This window comes from Dromiciops gliroides, chromosome 4 (assembly GCF_019393635.1).
Source record: "Dromiciops gliroides isolate mDroGli1 chromosome 4, mDroGli1.pri, whole genome shotgun sequence".
Taxonomy (NCBI): domain Eukaryota; kingdom Metazoa; phylum Chordata; class Mammalia; order Microbiotheria; family Microbiotheriidae; genus Dromiciops; species Dromiciops gliroides.
In genome coordinates, this window is record NC_057864.1 from 105,549,177 (window position 1) to 105,571,614 (window position 22,438).

Below are 22,438 nucleotides of genomic sequence, written 5' to 3' on the forward strand. Positions count from 1 at the left end.
GTCCCAGGGTAGAGCAGCCAAGTGAGAAATGGGATGTCTCTCCTTCAATGGAGGTTAGGAGTCAATGTCCCCACCTTCCCATCGGAGGGGCAGAGGGTTGTGAAGAGGTGGGGGTGCTGAGCCTGGTGAGCCCCTGCAGGCCTGGTGGAGAAGTCGGTCAGAGAATTCTGAGTAGTGAGTAGAGCGAGAAGGGAGCCCCGTGCCTGTGGAGGGTCAGCAACAGCCCAGGGCACCCCATAGACCTTGGCATTGGCTTGTCCCTGACCAAGCTGGATAACAGCTTTCCCCTCAGTGATAGAATCAAAGTTCATACCAGCCCTTGAAATAGCTCAGCCTTCTCACCTTTCCCTCTTTCTCCTTTTTCTTGCGCTACTGGATTGGTCTCTTCGGCTCATCCGGCACCACAGCCGCCGGAGCTCCACAATAAGGAAACAGGTGAGGACTCTGGCAGGGGCTGGGGGCTGGGGCCTGGGGGCTGGAGCCTGGGGGCTGGGGGTGGCTTCTGTCTGAGCTCTGCCCTGGAATTCGTGGGATCTTCCCTTCCTGCTCAGGCAGAGCAGGTCACCTATACTGCAAATGTTCACAGTCATACTAAACTCCAATACTTAAAGGACTGGTGATTTTAGTGGTGTGGGCACCCCGATGATGACGACAACAGCGATGATGGTGGTGATGATAGGTAGCATTTATTTGACACTTCAAATTTTTCTTCTATTTTTAATTTACGGGATAAAACAAACATTTGTATAACAGTATACTTTTTAAAAGCACTTTATGTTATTTCATTTGATCCTCACCACAGACCTGTGATGAAGGTACTATTATTATCCTTATTTTACAGATGAGGAAACTGAGGCTCTAAGAGGTTAAGTGACTTGCCCCCAGGGTCACACAGCTCATAAGTGTGGCAAGATTTAAGCTGAGGTCTTCCCAACCCTGAGTACAACACCTCACTGCCAACTACATTTCTATTCCCAGCTAATAGATGCATTGCTGTGATGCAACATTCAACCCATCTATGTCTTAGTAGATTTTTTTTTTTTTTATCGATTACTATACTTGAAAAATCCACTGTGTGGTAGCCACATCCCTGGAGATGAGCATTTCCCAATGAAGCAAGGTCAGTCCTTGGAAGGCAGAATGACATTCTATCACTGTACTCAAAGATGTCCCATTTGGGAGGACTTTGGTGTGCTCTGCCTACAGTGGTCTTTAAAGGACCCACGTCCAGCCCCACACCGCCATTAAACATCAGAGGAGAGCTTAGTGCAGCTCAGAGTTATGGGATATGGTTATATTTGCCGTGAAATAGTGGTGCCGCTGTTTTTTTAATGGCTTTAGTTGCAGTGATAATTGTGCCTGGGTCTGTCCACCCTGATCTAGATCATTTTCTCTGCAGGCACGGTGAACTTGATTAGATGATTAAGTACCAGCAGTCCGTCATGCTAGAACGTGTGTAGAGCATGATTGTGATGTGTGATGCACAGGCTGCACCTCTCCTGAGTGCCTCCAGCCTTCTGGGGGACCTTGGGCCCATCCCTTGGCTTTGAACTTCTCATCTGTGAAATGAAGGGGTTAGGCTAAATGATCCCTGAGGTCCCTTCTAGTGCCAGATTGTGCATGTGTACAAGTGTGTGTGCGCACGCATGTGTGTGTATGTGTGTGTGTGACCAGATAGCATCTAAACACACGGTCAGGGTTTTTATATTTAGTTTGAGGTTTGTGGGCTTTTTTTAAGTTCTAATTTTGGTGGCAGGCATCAAGGGTATTTTTAAGCATGTTAGGTCCACAAGGAGGAATGGGATGCCAGAGTATGAGGCAACAGCTCTTTAACTTGGAGCTGCCTTCCTGTCAGACTCAACTTTGCTCTCAGTTGTAATGACCATAAAAATAATAATAACCAACAACTCGACTACTACTACTACTACTACTACTACTACTACTAAAAGCTAGCATTTCTATAGCACTTCGAGGTTTGCAGAACGTTTCACATGTGTTATTTATTCCACTGGATCCTCATAACCACCATGGGAGGTCGGTGCTCTTATTGCCCCCATTTTACAGATGAGGAAACTGACGTTAAGTGATTTGTTCAGGGTCATGTAGCTAGTGAGGGTCCTGAGGCAGGATTTCAACTCAGGTCCTCCCAACCCTTGGTTTTCGTATGAGGAGGCAGTCATGTGGATATTCCAAAAATTCATTTATTTTTGGAATATGGTGTATTATTATTATTATTATTATTTTTTGGTGAGGCAATTGGGGTTAAGTGACTTGCCCAGGGCCACACAGCTAGTAAGTGTTAAGTGTCTGAGGCCGGATTTGAACTCAGGTACTCCTGTCTCCAGGGCCGGTGCTCTATCCACTGTGCCACCTAGCTGCCCCATGGTATATTATTATTAATTGTTGTCGTTATTAGCATTATTCCAGAAGAAGCAGACTTATCACCACCATCATTTTGAAGGCTAACATTTAAATGAATTTGGTGGTTTTGGCTCTGAGAGTCAGAGAATCTGGATTCAAATTGTGGCACTGTTACTTACTACCTGTGACCTCGGTCAAGTCACTTAATACTTTTTGGCCTCCCTTTCCTTATCTGTAAAATAAAAGGGTTTGATTAGATAGCCTCTGTGGTCCTTTCCAGCTATGTGTCCATGATCCTGTGATCCACAGAGGTTCAGTGAGAAAGGAATGAAATTCAAAAATTAAAAAACCACCTCACCACCCCCCAAAAAAACAAACTTTCCTTGGGGTTACAGAAAAAAAAAGAAGGTTCTAAATGCTAGTAAGTAAATCAATCCAAAATGGATTATCTACCCACAGGTAATTGAGAGTTGTCCATATACAAGGTGTCCCAAAAGTGTTGTTGTGGTTGTAAGCTATGATAGATATTATGGTTTAATAGCTTCAAACTGCATTAAGACTTTGGGGACCCCCTCTGTAGTTCTTTGGGGCTGACACTCTCTAACAGTGATTTCAGCCCATCCTGGTTAAAGCTGGGCCATGTGTAGTTAATCTGACCTTATTTTTTCTTTTTCCAAGTATGAATTGGCAAGCCAAGTGTGGCCTTGGGATAAGATAAGACCCATTCATTTGTCATATCTCTGCCACGACTGTTTTCTTTTTCTCCCTTGGCTCACGATTTAGTGAAAATACTATCAGATAGAAGAACTCAAATCTTTTGGGGAGAAGTGCTAAAATTTTTTCACGGTGTCATTATTGTAAATTATCCTTCCCAGGCCCCTGCATCTTCAGTTAATGGCAAAATCTGGGGTGCCTCCTCCAGGGGTGATCGATTGCATTTAAAGTTCAGAGGGCTAGGTGGGCTATCTGGAAAGAAGGAAGGACAGGAATGCATTTGAGGTTTCATTCCATATGTGCAAGAGCCCTTTAGACACAGTTGTGACTGAAAGCAAAAAAGCCATCACAGTTTCAGTTGGATCAGGCTGGGAGATAGCGTGTGCCACTGGTTTGTTGGCTCCCTGTCGTGGGAATGTCACCCATCGAGTTTTCATCATGCTGTGGTCTTAGCACTCAGAGGAGAAGGGTGTTTGTGTAGGGCTGGGTTTGCGTAAGAATTCCAGGATATACCCCAAACCCCAGACAAGTCAGTGCCTTGTTTTTGTTCTTCTGACCCACTTCCTGTATGACAACTCAGACCCAGTGGTGGTTTCGTGAAGCATTTTTCAGAAGTGATTTGTTTGATCTAGTTAAAAAGGCAAACAAGTAAAGACTAAGGACAGACTGTGCAGGATAAGGAACAAACAGGAGTAAGTTCATAGCTACTCAGCCAGCGAAAGAGTAAATGGGTTTGGTTATATTGAGGAACCTTTGTAGACCTTTAGTGTCTTAGAATCCAGGCAGAGTGAGAAGGGAGGTCATTTCGTCCATTCTCCTGCCTTTAGCTAAACTACCTTCACACTTTCAGAGACAAAGACAGCTTTTACTTAGCCCTTTCTTAAGAATTTCTACAGAAGACAATTGCAGTGTTTCTCAGGCTTTGTACTCAGGAAGTTCTGCCCAGGGCCCTGAGATACCATTCTCATGTCGAACTTGGATCCTTTCTGATTTACTGTAAGCCCATTGCCTTTGATCTCGTGCTCCTTCGAAATAGGAAACACTCATCCCGGCTTTCAAATTCAATTTGCTCCTGATTTCTCAAGGAGCTGCTTGAAACATGTATAAATATTCAGTTGGCCATCTTTATATGCCTCTGGAGAGGATCATTTTTCTACCTGGGCAAAGGGTTGGTTTCTCAATATACATCAGCAGGTCGGGAATGAGAATTCCCATCTTGTAAGTGTTGAGGGTTACTTTCAGTAACCCTCCCCCCAGGTCCTTTTAAGTCATATGGAAGCATTTCTGTTTTAAAAACTTCCATGAACTCATCCAGATTCAGTTCCTAATCCCTGGCTTGAGTCAAAGATTCCCTTGTTGGTCAACTCTCAGAATAACTAATGGAAACCAGAGAGACCTCCAAATTTCAGCCACCAACACATGCTTCCTGGTGACTGAGGCCTACTTAGCAATAGGCCTGGTAAGTAGTGTCCCCTGCTTGCCCAGGCAAATTCTAGATGGTGCCAGTTGAATGTAAAGGATGAGCATTTGAATTTCTTAATAGATTTCTTTAGGAACAGTAGCCTGTTGAGAAGTATTTGGGGTCAGGGGCAGCTAGGTGGTGCAGTGGATAAACCACCAGCCCTGGAGTTAGGAGGACTTGAGTTCAAATCCGGTCTCAGACCCTTGACACTTACTAGCTATGTGACCCTGGGCAAGTCACTTAACCCCAATTGCCTCACCAAAAAAAAAAAAGAAAGAAAGAAAGAAAGAGTGAGAAGTATTTGGGGGTCTAGTAAACTCCAGCCTATTTGGATAGCTGTCAACCATGCTACATGGTTATCTAGCTGGGAATTCTGGGCAATAGCCCTGGTTTTGAAATAATATTGACTTTTTTCACAACTTCCATGTGAAGGAATACCTTATCTCTCCCTCCCCCTCAGCCCCATGTCATCAGCAGCAAGGTCTTCATAAGTACCTCATTGCATTTAGCATCACCCAAAGTATCGTGACAACAGTTACATTAGGCAGAGACCCTAAACTCCTAGGGGACATGAACAGAGACAGATACACTGACACAAATATACAAGCAAAGTGGGTTCAGACAGCAGAATGGAAATAGCAAACAAGCATACATCAGAGAAGCACACCGGCTGCGTGATCAGGATTAACGCACGCCTTTGGAACCGAGGAGCCCGGCAGATAGAGGAAGATAGATGTGGCATGGGAAAGCCATCCAGAGCCTCAGCGACTTGGGCACTGGACTCTTCTCTTACTCTCCCTCAAGTGTGTGCTGGAGAACAAGGAATGTACAGTCACTTCAGGCTAGTCGGCAGTCCTCGGTGATGCAGACATGAAGCACAGGTTGGCCCCTGGAGCTGGAAAGCTATAGGGAACAGATGGGTTTTTCAGGTCATGAATATAAACATTTGCTAGGACCTTCTTGACTCCTGCTCCACCTTGGCATAGGCAGTGTACCCTTTGGCAGGGTTGCTGGCACCCTGGGAACTGGGAGCCATGCCAGTCCATCCCTTTGCTTGACTCCCCGGAGCGACCCACCTGCTACCCTCCCGCTGCCCAAATTCATGGGTAGAGTTGGTATCTAGAGCCAGAAGAGAGGAGTAGGCAATCTCGTGAGATGGATGGAGTCCATTAGGTCCTCTTTGGCCTGAGCTCTACTTCCTTTATTTCTCACTGGTCTTCCCAGCTAGAGTTCTTGAGCCTGGCTCCTCTTTCTCTTAGGCTTGCCTTTATATGCTTTAATTTCTTTATTCATTCAACAAGTATCTATGGAGCACCTGTTGTATGGTAAACGCTGGGCGTGATACAGAGAGCAACAAGATCTGGTCCCTGCCTACCTGTAGATAAGGCCTACCCAAGTCATGGGAAGACCCAGCGGAATGTTATTATATGGTACAAAGGGATACCCAGAGGAGTCTGAGAGCACTTCTGGCTCAGGAAAACTGGGGAGTGTGTTTAGGGAGAAGTCAGCGTGCTGAGCTGGACTGTGAAAGAGGGGTGGTAATTAGGTAGAACTAGGGAGGAGAGGGAAAGGTGGACGCCATCCTGAACAGAGTAACAGCACAGAGACGAAGGCACAAGGCAGGTCTGGGGAATGACCGGGAGGCAGCTTTGGCTGGGGGATGGAGTGCGTGAAATAGAACAGTGGGTGATGCAGATGAGGGCTTTGGATGCCGTGATAAAAAAAATGACTGGTTCATAATGCCACTACCTTTGGGGTCTCTTTCTATGCAGGCATGTCTCTGCATTTTGTGTATACATCTACGTGTGTGTATGCATGCATGCATGTTTGTGTCCAAGCATTTTCTCTTCTCCTAGCCTTACAAAATCCCTACGCCAACATTTACCCCACAGTCTCTTGGCCAACATGCCACAATTTGTAGGCCAAAGAAATAAAATAACATGGTCATTATCGGCTTAAGGACTGGAGTCCAGGCCTCCTGAAATCTCATGTATGTATATTGGGCTCTTTTCTGACTCTTGTGATAAGCTTCATGACTCTCTTTATACCTTAAGAGAAGCAGTGTGGTCTAGTGGATAGAGTCAACCTCCTTACTCTCAGGAAGAGCTGAGTTCTGATTTAGTCTCTGTTGACCCCGAGCAGGTCACTAACTTCTCAGTGCCCCCCGGAGCCACCTCTCTAAATTGTTAAGCAGTTGCCAGTCTACATTAGTAGGGGAAATTCTTCACCAAGAGCTCTCTTATGCCAGTGCAATCACAAGTCTGATTTTTTAAAAAATGACAAGTGGCCCCTTTTGGTGTGCTGCTATTGACACGTCCCCTGGCTACAAGTGATCAGCAAGGCTCTGCAGAGATAAGGGGAGAACATGCTGGACTCTTGGCTTGCTTTCCTCAAGCCTCTTGTGGCCCCCCCTTCCTCCAGCCCAGGAGCCAAGGACCTTTCCTCATTCTTCACCTAAAAACCTGAGGCTGTTCACCAAAAGCTCACACCACATCATTCAGATACATTCGCTCTTTATTTCCTGTGCCGCTCCAGTCTCTGTTAAGAGTGGCCCTTGGGGCAACTAGGTGGCGCAGAGGATAAAGCACAGGACCTGGATTCAGGAGGACCTGAGTTCAAATCCAGCCTCAGACACCTGGTACTTAGTAGCTGTGTGACCCTGGGCAAGTCACTTAACCCTCAGTACTCTGCCAAAAAAAAAAAAAAGATGCGCATGAGCAGTAGAACTATGGGGCAGCAGTGGATAGAGCACCGGCCCTGGAGTCAGGAGTACCTGAATTCAAATTCAGCCTCAGACACTTAACACTTACTAGCTGTGTGACCCTGGGCAAGCCACTTAACCCCAATTGCCCCGCAAAAAAAAAAAAAAAAAGGGAATATAAGCACAGACCTAGACCCTGGGGTTCAGAAATAAAAACAAAACACAAAAAAAACACACAAAAAACAAACAAAAAAAAGAGTGGCCCACCTCCTTACCAAAGCCAGATCACTGTCATCTCTGTTCCCTTCTTTATCTTTAGTCTTTCCCTGTCTGCTGGCTCCTTTCCTCCTGCCTACAGAAGCCCCTCTGTCTCCTCCATCCTTAACACCCCTCACTACGCCCCACTTGTTACTGTCCTCCACCTCTCCTCCTCACCCTGGCCAAACCCCTTGATAAAGAGATCAATATTCAGTTCCTCTGCTTGCTCTCAGTCTCTTCTAAATCCTCTGTGATCCGGCTTCCAGTCTTTTCATTCAACTGAAAGTAGCCTCTCCCCAACTACCAGTGATCTCTTAATTTCCGAGTCTAATAAGCTTTTCCTAATCCTGATCCTTCTTTTTTTTTTCCTTCGGGGCAATGGGGGTTAAAAGTGACTTGCCCAGGGTCACACAGCTAGTAAGTGTCAAGTGTCTGAGGCCGGATTTGAACTCAGGTACTCCTGAATACAGGGCCGGTGCTTTATCCACTGCGCCACCTAGCTGATCCTTCTTGACCTCTCTCTGCAGCATCCAACACTGTTGGTCACCATCTTCTCTTGGATACTGTCTCTTCACTGGACTCTTGTTCTTATCTGTCTGACAGGGCTGATCGCTCCTTCTCAATTCCCTTTGCTAGATCGTCACCTGTGTCACCCTCACTAATGGTGGCGTCCCCTCTGTATACTTTGTGATCTCATCCACTGCTGTGGCTCCTGTTATTCTTACAATGCATGATGGTTACTGGTCTATCCAAGCCCAGTCTGTCTGCTGAGGTCCGGTTACGCACCTCCAGCAGCCTTGGGGCCTCAAAAATCTCACATACTGTATCCCAACATGTCCAAGCTAGAACTCTGTTTCTTCCCTTTTTCCCAACTTCCCTGTGGAGAACATCATTTCCTCCTGGTCCCCTGGGCCCACAACCTTAGTGTCATCCTGACTCCTCATTCCCCCTCACCCCACCTGGGCTAAAGGTCGCTAAATCTTTTCGTTTCCATCTTCACTACATGTCCCACGTACAGATTCCTTCCCTCATCACCTCACATCTGCACTATTACAATCACCTGCTGGTTGGGCCTCTGTCTCTCTGAGCTCATCCATCCTCACCTGCCAAGGCCATTTGTCAGAGCGTAGATCTAAGCACAGCAGCCCACTGCTCACTGGTCTTCAGTGGCTTTCCATTGTTTCCAGGGTAGAACAGTGGATGGAGCCTTGGACCTGGAGTCAGGAAGACTTAATTCCAGATCTGACCTTGGACATTTACTAGATGTGTTTCTCTGTCTGCCTCAGTTTCCTCATCTATTAAAAAAAAAAGTGGGATAATAACAACACCTCCCAGAGAATCAAATGAGATAATAATTATAAAGTGCTTAGCTCAATGCCTGGCACAGATTAAGTGCTATATAAATGTTAGCCATTATTATTATTGGTGTTTGTTGTTGTTGATGATGGTGGTAGTGGTGGTGGTGGTGAGGTTGTTGAGAGGATCAAATGAGATAATATTTGTAAAGTGCTTTGCAAACCTTAAACTGCTATATAAATCCTAGTTGTTGTTGTCGTTGTCAACAACAAAAAGTCCTTTGGTGTTTAAAGTTCTTTGTAACTTAGTCCCTTTTTACCTCTCTGGTGTTCTTACACTTCAATCTCTTCCACAAACTCTCCATTCCAGAAATACTGGGACTGACCTACTTGGGATTTCTCATATGGGACACTCTTCATCTCCCATCTCTGGCCCTTTGCATTAGCTCTCTCCCATGCCTGGAATGCTCTACCCTCACACCTCTGCCTCAGTTTCCCTGATTTTCTATAAGTCTCCACTCAAATCCCAAATATTCTAGGACTTTTCCAGTCCCCATCCTCCTCACCCTGCAGCTACTAATGCCTTCCCTTCTCAGAGTATTTTCCTTCTACTCTGGGTATGTCTTGTGTCCCCCTAGTCATTTGCAGGTTTTATCCCCATTTGATTATAGGCTTATATTCTTGCATTTTTTTATGCCCGGAGCTTGGCACAGTGCCTGGCTCAGAGTAGGTGCTTAAAAAATGCTCATAGACTTGTTTGTCCAGGGTGCCTCTGTCTGAGGATCCTAAGCAGTATCTGCCTTTGTTCCTTCAGGATTCAAGTCAAGCGATTCCTCTCGTGGTGGAGAGCTGCATCCGATTCATCAGCAGACATGGTAAGTGCACTGACAACCATATCTACTTCTGCCTGCAGAGGGGGAGGATCCCCCAGAAGCACTACCGAACTGCTGCCTTGGATTCTTGTTGTCCAGAGTGGAGAGAGAACCATTTTGTACTTGCTTGCATCATGGCCTCTACACAGAAGGGCAACACTCAAAGTTTGGGCTCAGCCCAAAGTGGCCTGCCCGAGCATTCTCCTAAGTAGTGACATTCCTTCTTCCACCTAGAAAACAAAGGTTGATGATTGCACTTGTTAAGTGGGTAAATATGGTTGATTTGGTGTGAGTTTTAGTCATTACTCATTGGCAGCCAGGTAACCCAATGGATCAAGTTCTGGCCTGGAGTCAGGAAGACCTTGGTTTAAATTTGGATGGAGACACTAGTTTGTCCCCCTGGACAAGTCACTAAACCTCTGTCAGCTTTGGTTTCCCCAAGCATCTATCTCTAGTTTAAGAGATCATCTAGCGATGATCGAATGAGATAATATTTGTAAAGCACTTAGCACAGTATCTGGTACCTAATAGGAACCATATTATTATAGTTACTATAATAATTTTTTTATGGAAACATTTCCCACTGAGTTACACTGATTTTCATTTGACAATCACCATCAGACTGCTCTGAAAATAATTCTCCTGAGGTTGACCCCTATCAGAACAAAACTTTTGGCTGCCTCCCTCATTGAATGATTCCCCAAAGAACTCCCAGAAGCAATCAGTCCTGAAGTTCTAAGATAGAGAGGCTTCCCCTGTGCCCTGGGGCCAGGGAGAGCCTTCTGGTTCACTCACATATTTAAGTCAAGTCATCCTAACTCTTCTGTCTGGGACAAGTTGAATCTTTGAAATTCTACCCCTAATCAATCATTGCCGGGGGAGGAAAACAAAGGGCTGTCGATTGTAGGGGGGTGATTTAGGTAAGGGAGAAAAACTTGCCATGTGTAAGGATGGTTACACAATCAAAAGATTCCCCAAGTCCCTGTGATTTCTAGGTAGGAACAGGACCCCAGGGGTAAGGAATGCCCCGTGCGTGATAAGAGCTGTTCTTCAGGGGCTCAGAGGCAGGCAGAGTGAATATCTAGCCTCTTCCCCCCCACCTTCCTCTAAAGGCGACTTTAATGCCTGCCAGGAGGAGGAGCAGGAAGTTGGGGCTAGAAGCCACTCTGCTCTCCCCAGAAGAGGGAGTAGGGAGGTAACCAGGCTAGAATTATTTCTATCTGATCCTGTAAATATTATCCATGTAGGGGACATGATAGGGTTCAATTTAACTTTTAATTATTTTGTCATTGTAAGGGGACACCCCCAGTTCTATATCCAAGACTTTGACCCCTTTCCCACTGTGAACACATGCAAAGAATAGCAAAGAAACCCATTTATCCAAATCAGCAAAATAGAAATCAGAGATGGTACAGGGAAGAGGATCTATACCAGACAGTACAAGGTGAAGGAACTCTCCCACAGGAGCGAGGTTACTTAGCCTCACCAGGAGTCCCAGATCTCACCCAAAGGAAGATTCCCAGAATCTCTAGAATAGAAAGCTGATCTTCCCAGAGTCTTTGTCTCTCAATATCGGAAACCAGAGGCCTCAAGGTGACTCAGTGTTGTAAGAATACTAGAGCCCCACAGGAAGGGCAGAACCCTTATGTTCCCCAATGAGGAAGAGTCCCATACCAATGGGCTTGAGGACAGGGGTTACACACCTTGAATGTGGGGGAGGGGTGGAAGGCTCTCCCTGAGGGCAGGAAGGAAAGTTATTGAGATCATCCTATGGACCTGGGAAAACTTGGCTGGGAAATGCCAATCACAGACTCTCTGGCCTTCACAGCTTGGATGACTCTTCCTCATCCTTTAAATCTTCCCCAGGGGGTACGGCCAACCTGTTGTCCCTTCCGAGTTGGAAGGGTCCTCAGCGGCCAGAACAGGCCTCCCTACAGTGCTCCTGAAAAGCAGTTCCCAGGGCTTTGTTCAAAGCCCTCCAACAGGGGCAATCTGCTTCCTCCCCAGGCATCTCCTTCCATTTCGGGCTTGTCCTTGTTCTACCTCCAGTTTTCAAAATACTCGATCCACAATCTCAGTGATTCAGGAATTCCTGCCAGTGATGCACATCAGAGCCCACCAGACCTGCCTGCCCTGTGTACCCATCATCTGTGTTCTCCAGAATGTTTGCCCCTGGGGGGGGCGGGGTGGGGGTGGGGGGTCCGCCCAGCAAGCTGGAAGTCTTCCTTGCTTTCGCCCCACATCTCTCTCCTAACACCAAGCCTGCATTGCTTCTTTGCCTCTTCCAGTCATTGCTCCTGATTGCACCTTTTCAGGACAAATCATGTGGGCAGCCTCATCTGAGGAGCAGCCCTTCACATCTAGGAAGAGAGCCTAATATCCCCAGGTCCTCTAGGCTTCCTCGTTTGGCCTCGAGTCCACTCTGGGTGCTCTCCTCTGAGCATTCCCAACTCCATCATTTCACAGACGAAGAAACTGAGGCCACGAAAGTCCTCACAGTTATTCACAGTCCTAACTAACAAGTAGTTAGTCACAGAGCTGGGATTTGAATTCAGGCTCCAGTCATCTTACCAGTACCTTCTGTACTTGCAGAAGATACAGCACTCTACTTGGAGCATGGAGTAAGTGATGAGGTCTGAGCATAGCAATGCCATTGCCCCCTTTGTCTTGAAATTTATGCCTCTTGTAATGCCGCCCAAGATTGAATTAGCCTTATTGGCTGCCAGATTGCACCTCTCACTCTTATCAAGCTTGCAGTTCACTAAAAGCGCCAGATCTTTTTCAAATAAAATGAAATCTATTATTATTTTTTCTTTAGTGAAGCAATTGGGGTTGACTTGCCCAGGGTCACACAGTTAGTAAGTGTTAAGTGTCTGAGGCCGGATTTGAACTCAGGTACTCCTGACTCTAGGGCCGGTGCTCTATCCACTGCGCCACCTAGCTCCCCCTAAAATGAAATCTAAACATACTCCTTCATCTTGTACTTGTGAAGTCTATTTCTTGAACCCAATTGTGTACCTTTATATTGATCCCTATTACATTTCATCTTATTAGATCCAGCCTGTCTAGGTCTAGCCTGTCAGAATCTTTTTTGGATTCCAATTCTTGCATCCACTAGGTTAGCTCTTTTCCTAATTCTGTACCATTTCTAATTTTAAAATCTAGTCCGGGGCAGCTAGGTGGCACAGTGGATAGAGCACCGGCACTGGAGTCAGGAGGACCTGAGTTCAAATTCGGCCTCAGACACTTGACACTTACTAGTTGTGTGACCCTGGGAAAGTCACTTAACCCCAATTGCCTCACTTTAAAAAAAAAAATCTAGTCCATCAAGCACATCTCAAATAGCAATACCATCTGTACCTTTATCCATGTCAAAATGTTAAACAGGCCAGGGAAAAAGCATAGGCCACTAAGATGCTTTCCTGGAGACCTCCTTCCAAGCTGATATTGAGCCAATAATAATCACTCTTAGAATCCAGCCTTCCAACCAGTTTCAAAACTTTCTACTTGTTTTATAACCCACATCTCTCCAGCTTTTCCACAGTCTGAGAGACTAGTAAAATCTAGATGGACTCTACCTATCAAGGAATATAGCATTCCCCTGAGGATGGTTATTTAACCCTGCTGCAAAAGGAAATTGAGTTAGCCTGGCATGGCTCTTCTCACTCAGACTATGATCACTGCATTCTTTTCTAGGTGTTCACTAACCGTTCTTTTAGTATGCTCCTAGACTTCTGTCAGAAATCAAAGTCAAATTCTCTACTGACATCCAATTGGAAGATGCTGTTCTTGTCCTCTTTTTTAAAATCTAGGCAGTATTTGCTCTTATCTAGTGTCCTGTGGTACCTTTCCTGGTCTCCAGTATCTATCCACATAGTGTGGAACATGTGGGCTCTCCCATCACTTACCCTTCTCATCTGGACACATGACTAGCCCACATCTCCTTCTACAGTGATAAATCAATCTCTCTCTCTCTCTCTCTCTCTCTCTCTCTCTCTCTCTCTCAAGCTTTTGTTTATGCCTTTTAAAAAACATCATTGTCATTTCCCAATATGCCCCCCACAACCAGAAAAAAAACACCAGCTAAATAAAACCAAACAACACAGCAGATGCATCCAATAGCGTATGTAGTAAGTCCACAACTCTAGTCTCCGCCAACCCTAGCCCTCATTGCAAGGAGGGCTGTGTGCTTCACCATCTCTGATTATGTCCTTTAAATTACTGCTCTTGTGGAATTCTGGATGGGAGCTATATTGTGGCCTACTCCTGCCTACTGTGTATGTCTTAATCTATGATGACCCTCAATTTTAATTTTTCAGAGATCATTGGTCTGTGATTCACAGTCATCTTGATTGCCACAGGAATATATCAATTTTTTAAAAAGATTATCCTTTTCTTCCAGGAACAACTTCGGCTCAGGAAAAGCTCAGTAAAGTCACCCAAAGTAAATCCAGCCCTTTGCTTTCCTTTCCACTTCTTGTTTTATGTGCAGGGCTCCTTAATCTTTTTAGTGTCTTTGACCACTTTGGCCGTAGTCTATGGCCATAGCCTGATGAAGCCTATGGATCCCTTCTCAGAATCATGTTTTTAAATGCATAAAATAAAATACATAGGCTTATAAAGGAAGTGAATATATTCAGATAAAGATATAATTTTCCCATACAAGTTCCTAGGTCCCCTGAAATCGACCAGCAGACCTGTGGGTCTGTGATCCCCAGGTTAAGAACCACTGATCATCTGTATAAGATGTGTGTGCTGATGAACCAACTTTGTGGGTTTTTCATCCAAAGGATTCTTATCATTGTCCAGATGATAGGAATCCTTTCTAGCTTTTTTTTTGTTCTTTTTCCATATGGATAGTTAGGTCCTACACTGCCTTTCATTATTTAATGTGATGCTTTTCATAATCTTCCACTAAATTTTGAATCTTATCTAGGAAGTTCTTAAAATTTAAGGCTTGGTACAATCAGCCTTGGTACAATATTTTATTTTATATATTTAATCAGCACAATCTAATCAGCAAGAAGCATCTGGAGAGTCCCACCTTGTTATTTATTTATTTATTCAGTCATTCATCCATCCATCTATTTACTTTGTGGGGCAGTGAGGGTTAAGTGACTTGCCCAAGGTCACACAACTAGTAAGTGTCAAGTGTCTGAGACCAGATTTGAACTCAGGTCCTCCTGAATCCAGGGCTGGTGCTTTTTGTACTGTGCCACCTAGCTTCCCCCCAAAGATACGTTTGTTTGTTTTGTTTTGTGGGGCAGTGAGGGTTAAGTGACTTGCCCAAGGTCACACAGCTAGTAAGTGTCAAGTGTCTGAGGTCAGATTTGATCTCAGGTCCTCCTGAATCTAGGGCCTGTGCTTTATCCACTGCGCCACCTAGCTGCCCCCTAGTGGTTGGTTTTTAATAGTCAACAAGCTATAAGCATCGTGGGCTTTTGTATTCTCTCCACCTTTCAGCCAATCATATGACCATAAATGGACGTAATGACAAAAAACATGATTTACAATATGATATCATTTATAAAAGCCTCTGTTTCTTTCTCTTCATCAAGGATGCCTTTACTACAAGTGTAGATTATTATTACAAAAAATTGACATACAGAGGAAGGTAGGGGTATGGGTTGATAGTTATTGATATTTTGTTGGTCTGCTTTTGTCACCACTAATAATGTCCGATTTTTTTTTTCCTCAAGCATTTAGCATCCTCCCTTCTTTAATGAATCTTAAGACCTGATCTCCAAGGACCCTCAAAATCATCCCCTCTTCTGTATAGCCTAGTAAGCATACCGGGGACTCCACTATAAGAAATAGAGAAGACAACTGATTATAGGAATATGTACAGATATTTGCAGTTTTTTGACTGTTATCCTTCTGGTTTTGTCCTTTACTTTTCGTGGTTTTCCACTATTATTCTCTTAAGATTTTACAAGTTGGTTTATTCTGAAGCATTGTTGCCTTTGGCTGCTGCCTCTCCCCACACAACAAAGAAAAGAGTTAGGAAAAAACAACCAGTACAGTAACCATATCTGATATTTATATCCATCACCCCATATCTCTCCACAAATAGGAGGGGAAGTGTGTTTTATCATCCCTGATTAGATCTTTTATACGGTTTCTTTTGTGTAATAAAGGAAGATGCTGTTTTGGTGGCTAAAGTTTTCTAGGGTTTTCTTTTGGTATGGTATAGTAGTGATTTAATGATTAATTAATTTAACTAGTGGCTAAACTTCCATAGGAAACTGGATAGTTTAACGTCTGTTCTCTTATCCATTTTTCCAACATGTTTAAGTAAATCAGGTGGGATTTGCCTCACATTTGCCTTATCTTCTAATTTTTACTGTTTTTTTCTAATATCTATTGACTTGGATCTTTGCTATAACAAGTTGATGGTCTCATTGGCAGCTAATCATTTCTTATCGAAATATAATCAGTTTTTATTTTATGGCATTATTTGTTAGTTACCATGTCCATTGCTTCCAAATTTTTTTTTGTCAAAGTATTTTATATAGTTATTAATAGAAGGAAAATTCATCTTCTGGATAGCCTTAACATCAAAGAAGCATCTACCACCTCCCCCATAATCTGTTCTTTTCCTCAATGTTCATTATGAAATATTAATACCTTAAGATGCCTATGGCATGTCCTACTTTAATCAACGTTGATTCTTTTTGAAAAATACATTTTGTAGGGGGCAGCTAGGTGGTGCAATGGATAAAGCACTGGCCCTGGGTTCAAGAGTTCAAAGCCAGCTTCAGACACTTGACACTTACTAGCTGTGTGACCCTAGGCACATCATTTAACCCTCATTGCCCCACAAAAAAAAAGAAGACAAAAAGAAAAATACATTTTGTTTTTGCATTTTGTCCTTACATCACAGTTGTTCTGGGGGCTAGAGGGAAGAACAACGCCCCCCTCACTCCTACCCCCAGCTGAACTCTCCCTTATGACAAAGGAATAACAATCAAGCAAAGAACATAGGATATAATGACAAAATCTGACAGTGCATTTCACATTCTGTCCTAATAGTCCAGAGACCTTCATTGATTTATTAATTACTCAACGTTTAACTTGTTTTGGGTAATATTTTCATTTACATCATTTTATCTCTTTGTGTCTGCTGATATTGCTATGCAGCAACAGTTCGTGTTTCTTGGAATTCCTCACATTCGGAATTTTTCACATTGATAGTTCATTATATTTCTGTACCGTAATTTTTTAGCCATTCCACAACTGATGAGCATTCATTTTGTGTTCAATTCTTTGCTGCCACAAATATTTTGTTTGACTTTTGTTTTTCTTTTCCATGTTGGAAGTCAGAGGGTACTTATTTTCCTTGAATAATCCGAAATTTGCATCCAGAATGTTTGGACCAGTTCACAACTTGTCTTTTCATGGCTTCACCAACAATATCTGTTTCCATTTTTTGTCACCTTTGCCAATCTTCATGATGGCAATTTTCAGAGAAAACAATATTATATTTGACCACTCCAACTAACAGTTTTGTGACCTCTTTTCTTACAGCAGGTATGTTTATCAAGTTTCTGTTCTGTGGCAAGGCACCATGACAGGGCTTTATGGGAAACACAAAAGATGTATGAGCCCCTCAAAGGGCTTACAGTCTTTGAAAAAAGGTCTGAAATAATGTAAGATATTTTAGTTCAGCACAACAATATACAGACTCTCACAAGGCGGTATATGATTAATGGCCAAGTAAATGGCAGCGACATTAACTGCAGCAGGAGTTTAGAGGAGAGCTAATGCAGGGAACAGATGATCTCAGAGGCTCCATGGAGGAGCAAGAATTTGAGAGCAGTCTTTTGAGGATGTTGAGAATAGCATATCAGGAAAGCAAGTGTGACCAGTACCAGGCCTAATGAAATCAGTTGTTAACTGTCCAATTTGATTGCCATGAGAAATGAGTCTTAAGAGGCACTCTGGATCTGTTTGCTCCAGATCAGATCTTGTGTTCTGACCTTATGGTGATGATGAAGAAAATTCCATCATAACAAAATGGCTCTCTTCCCCAAAAGAAGGGAGAAAATGAGCTACAGCTGGTACCAGCTGAAAAGTGATAGCACGGAGTTGCTAGGCTGCCTTGGCGAGCTCCTCAGAGTAGCTCCCGCAAGTTTGATCCTTCTCAATTTTTTAAATTAAATGTGCACTAAGGAGGGAAAAACAGGAAGTTTGGGGGAATTTATCCTCATTATAATGGAAAACCCATCTGGTTTTTCTTAATTTTGCAGAGGACAACCATTTATTTATTCTTGTTACTGATTTCATCATCCCAACCATCATCATCATGGCAAGAACACACATGACCCTGCCCATAGCAAACATGCACGAGATGCATTGGGATTCTCATGGAGACCAGCCTTGCGGAGGATCTGTTGCCTCATTTCCTTTCATTCTTTTCCTGATTTACTCTAGCCCCTAGACATAGGAGCCAGGGCCAATTGCCCCTGCTACTTTACCCAAGCTGGCAGTCCAGAGATAGACATCTGACAGAGATTAGATAATTGCAGGATCCTCCAGGAGAACATGGGGTGAAGGAGAGATGTCTCATCTCTGAAGTGATGTTTCTTTATAGTATAGAGTATATTTTATATATTTATATATATATATACATATATACATACATGCATATAATATACATATATTATAGGGTATATATAAAATATAATAATATACATGTATTACATTGTGTTTGATAGAGTTCATTATATCAGAGTAAGAGTGTGTGTGTGTGTGTGTGTGTAAGTCACTTGATATTGGGGTGTTTCTGTCAGAACACCTGCTGTTTACATTCTTTGTTTGAACAACATTATCAGGCTGTTTCCTCCTATTGGTAACTAATACAGCCCTATTACATCAGTACTAATGGTGTTTTAATGTTGCCTCGTGTTCTGTGGGGAATATTCCACAGATTCCCATGGAGGCATAGACAACTTAAGTCCTATTAGAAGTCAGGTAATTAGATTCTGCTTGCTTACTTGCTTTTATTGTTTCAATTGGATTCAGAATTCCAGCCAGGGACTTATACCACTGGAAACGGTTGATATAGCACCTGCTTCTTTGAACCCCCTGAGGAGTGATTCCTTTAGTTGTGGCTGAAGAGTGTGGTTACTCTGCGCCATTTTCCTCATGAAACAATTTAGCATCCTTTGCATCGTCAGGGCTTTGTGAAGATCACGGGGTTTGAAAGAAAGCCAAGTCTGAGATACCATAGGCTTGGTAAATGAGAGATGAGAGGGATTGGGGTAAGGAAAGGAAATAATCATTTTTGAAGTACCTGCCATGTTCCTGGCACTGTCCTAAAAGCACACTGTACAAATCTCACCTCACCTGATGTTCACAACAACTCTTTAATAAAGGTAGGTGCTATTTTACATTTGAGGAAACTGAGGCAGACAGCATCAATGACTGGTCTGGGATCACCCAGTAGTGAGTGTCTGGGGCTGGTCTTCCTGACTCCAGGCCCACCACTCCATCCACTTTGCTACCTGGCCACCAGAAAGACAGAGTGATGTCCCTAAGGCTGCAGGAACAAGCCAGGATGTCTCTCAGGCAGGCTCAGATGAGCATTTCCTGGATTTTCCTTCAAGGAGGGACTTAGGCACACAGCTCCATTTCTAAGTGCCATTTGTATTCAAACTAACAGATTTGTTCCGTCTTCCCAGTAGAATGTCTGACAGCCACAACCATCCTAGAGCCGGCTTTGTGCCAGAAGGGGGGGGGGGCAGCAAGAGGGGATCTTCACTCACATTTTCAAGCCACATTTCTGTGTGATACTAGGCCCTCTAGCGGCCTGAATACCTTATCAGGAGGCAGAAGGACTGGGGTCAAGGCCTGCTTTGAATTCTTTGTGGCTGGAAAACCCTCCAACCATACAGTCTTCAGTTTCCTTGTCTGTGAAAGGAGAATAATCATGTTTGTGCTCCCTCCCTCACCAGGTTGTTGTGAGGAAGCCATTGCCATTTTATAAACTGCACAGTCATTACTAAATGTGGGTTTACTGCTGCTCTGGTACTGTAAGGAGGTGGCATCATGTCATTGAAAAAGTACCACTCTTGGAGCCAGGAGAGAGCTGGCTATGAATCTCGGCCCATCAGTCAGTGAGTCTGTCTGTCACCAAGCATTTATTAAGGGCCTGTTGTGTCCAGGCACTCTACCAAGCACACAGTAGGGGCTGCAAAAGGCAGTCCCTGCCCTCATGGAACTTGTGTTCTGATAGAAATGATGACATGTAATGAACTAGGTCCGTACAGAAGAGAGAGAGAGCATCTGAAAGGGGAGGCACGTTAGCCTCTGGGGAACCAGGAAAGACCTAAAAAAGATGGGATTTCAGCCGAGTCTTGGAGGAAGCCGGGGAAACTAAAAGGCAAAGGAGAGGAAAGAGAGAGTGTTGGGTTCGGGGAAGAGTACGCTGGCCAGTTTAGCTGGCTCCTAGAATGCTTGGGGAGGAGTACGGTGTAAGGAAGCTGAACAGGCAGGAACAGGCCGGGTTGTGAAGAGTTTGCTAGTCATAGATCTGAAGGTCTCTGAGCACTCGTACTTCCTGCCAACAACCAGAGCATCATTATTGGAAAAACACTTTGTAAACCTTAAGCCCCAGATAAGCAAGTTGTTGTTACTATAAGATAGGTGCAGTGACACCAACATGTCTGTCCACTTTTCTGGGTGTTGCATATGGTGCCCAGTTAATTATGCTGCTAATAATGACACCGTGTTGATATAGCAGTCCTCTCCCTGAGGCCTTACATAAGAGGCTTTGCAGAGCTAGAAAGCCCTTTAGAGGTCATCTAGTCCAGCCCCACAGTTTATAGATAAAGGGTGCTGAAGCCCAGGAACATGAAGGCGCTCGCCTGGGTCAAAGTGAGGAGCAGAACCCAGAGCTGGGATTCAGTCAAGCACACATCCTCTGACCACGAATCCTGTGCTTTAGAAATAAAAAACCTTGTCTTTACTATTAAAAATGTTTTAGGGGCAGCTAGGTGGTGCAGTGGATAGAGCACCCGGCCCTAGATTCAGGAGGACCTGAGTTTCAAATTCAGGCTCAGACACTTGACACTCACTAGCTGTGTGACGTTGGGCAAATCACGGAACCCTCATTGCCCCACAAAAATGAAAAGAAAAACAAATTAAAAACCATGCTTCCCCTACCAATTCCTCTCTAACTTTCTCCCCATGTCTCAGGGATAAGAGAGTTAGAAATCACTTCTCCCACTTCACAGATGCAAACTCCAAGACCAGGAGAATAAGGTTATTTCCTTAGAGCTAGAAAGAACCTCAGTGGTGATGAAATCCAGTCCTCTCCTTTGACAGATAAGAAACCTGAGGCTGGAGAAGGGAAGTAGCTTGGCCTCGGCTTATGTCGGTGAATCCCCCTGATTCCACGTCCTGGGCTCTCTTGATGATCCCAGTGGCCTCACCATAAACTCATCGTGCGTCTCAATAGGACTCTATAAGGGGGAATTACCCGTGTCTCTGGGATGCCAGAGCAGAATGGAGTCAGGTCCCTGACTTCAGACTGTAAGCTCTGTTCGCCTGGCCTTGCACCGGTGAGAGAGGAGCCCCTTGTCCCTAACTCTGTGGCATGTTTCCCCTTCTCCTGAGTCTCTGCTGCCTCCTCATACCTAGGACGCATCCGTGCCGGTCACCAGCTCCCTGCTTTACCTGACTCTTCCTCTCCCCGTGTTTCCCAGGGCTGCAGCATGAAGGCATCTTCCGGGTGTCTGGATCTCAAGTGGAGGTGAACGACATCAAAAATGCCTTTGAGAGAGGTGAGGGAGAGGCTGCGAAGGAAGGGAGGACTGTCAGATGGCCTGGGAGGGAGGCGCCCAGGGCGCACCGGAAGAAGCTAGCCTTCTCTGCTCTGTAGTCAGGGAAATTGGCATTTTTCAAGCCCTAGGCCTCTATCCTGGGCAGGCAGGAATCTAGGGCTTATACCAGTCCCGGCCCCATTTACCTCGGTCCTTGATAGCTAACGATCCACCAAAACCAAGAAGTGAACTGGGATCTCTGGGCAGTTCATGGCTCCATCGGCAGCCTGGGCAGCAGTTAACATCAAAGCGAATGCGCCCATTCATTGTAGCCCATCTATTGTTGGCTGCTCAGGTAGTGGGTGAGCTTTGGTTATCTCTCTCGCTATAACAGATATATATATAGTTTCAATTTGAGCTTGGTCCTATCATTAAACTTAATTACATCTGATGGGAAATCTTCCACGGGGAGATGGGATGATTGTTCTCCTCTAAGGAGGTGCCCTTTGTTCTAAGTCTGCGCCGTCTGGGGAGCTGCTCCCTGCCCTTTTTCTCCCTCTCCCCTCCAGGCCTTGATGCCCAGACGGATTCTGTGACTTGTAAGAGGAGCAGATGCTAATGGTGTCACTGCCCGTCTCCTTTATTCTCCACCCCGTAGGAATTGGCCCCTGTGCCAGATTGGCACCCAAAAAGCTTGCATGGATGAACTCTCCCTTTCTGGCCTCTGGGCCTTTTGAGGCTGAGGGGTCTGTCTGTTCCTGATGCCCACTTTGTATCCACCTGTGACCTTCATGCTAGGCAGAAGGCCGCATGCCTTGGGGCAGAGATGGATGGCCCCACCTCTTGGATCTTTTGAACAGATCACTATCTGAAACTCCTTTACCTTGTTTACTGACTCTTAGAAATCCTGTTTTGAGCATACCATTCATAGAAGATACAGGACTTTTTAAAAAGACCCACCCCACCTCCTTCTTTAATAGCACATTTGTCTTTGCTTCCCATTTGTTGTC

General features: G+C 44.6%; 1 protein-coding gene across 9 annotated transcripts in view; it reads left to right on the top strand.

Annotated features, from left to right (window-relative positions):
• SRGAP2 (SLIT-ROBO Rho GTPase activating protein 2) overlaps positions 1-22,438 on the top strand; it is a 257,394-nt gene that overhangs the window by 208,828 nt on the left and 26,128 nt on the right. For all 9 annotated transcript variants that reach the window (XM_044001831.1, XM_044001832.1, XM_044001828.1 and 6 more), the window contains exons 13-15: positions 408-435; positions 9,606-9,666; positions 21,372-21,449. In XM_044001831.1, coding sequence (XP_043857766.1) covers positions 408-435; positions 9,606-9,666; positions 21,372-21,449 — 167 coding nt within the window. The remainder of the gene's footprint in view (positions 1-407; positions 436-9,605; positions 9,667-21,371; positions 21,450-22,438) is intronic.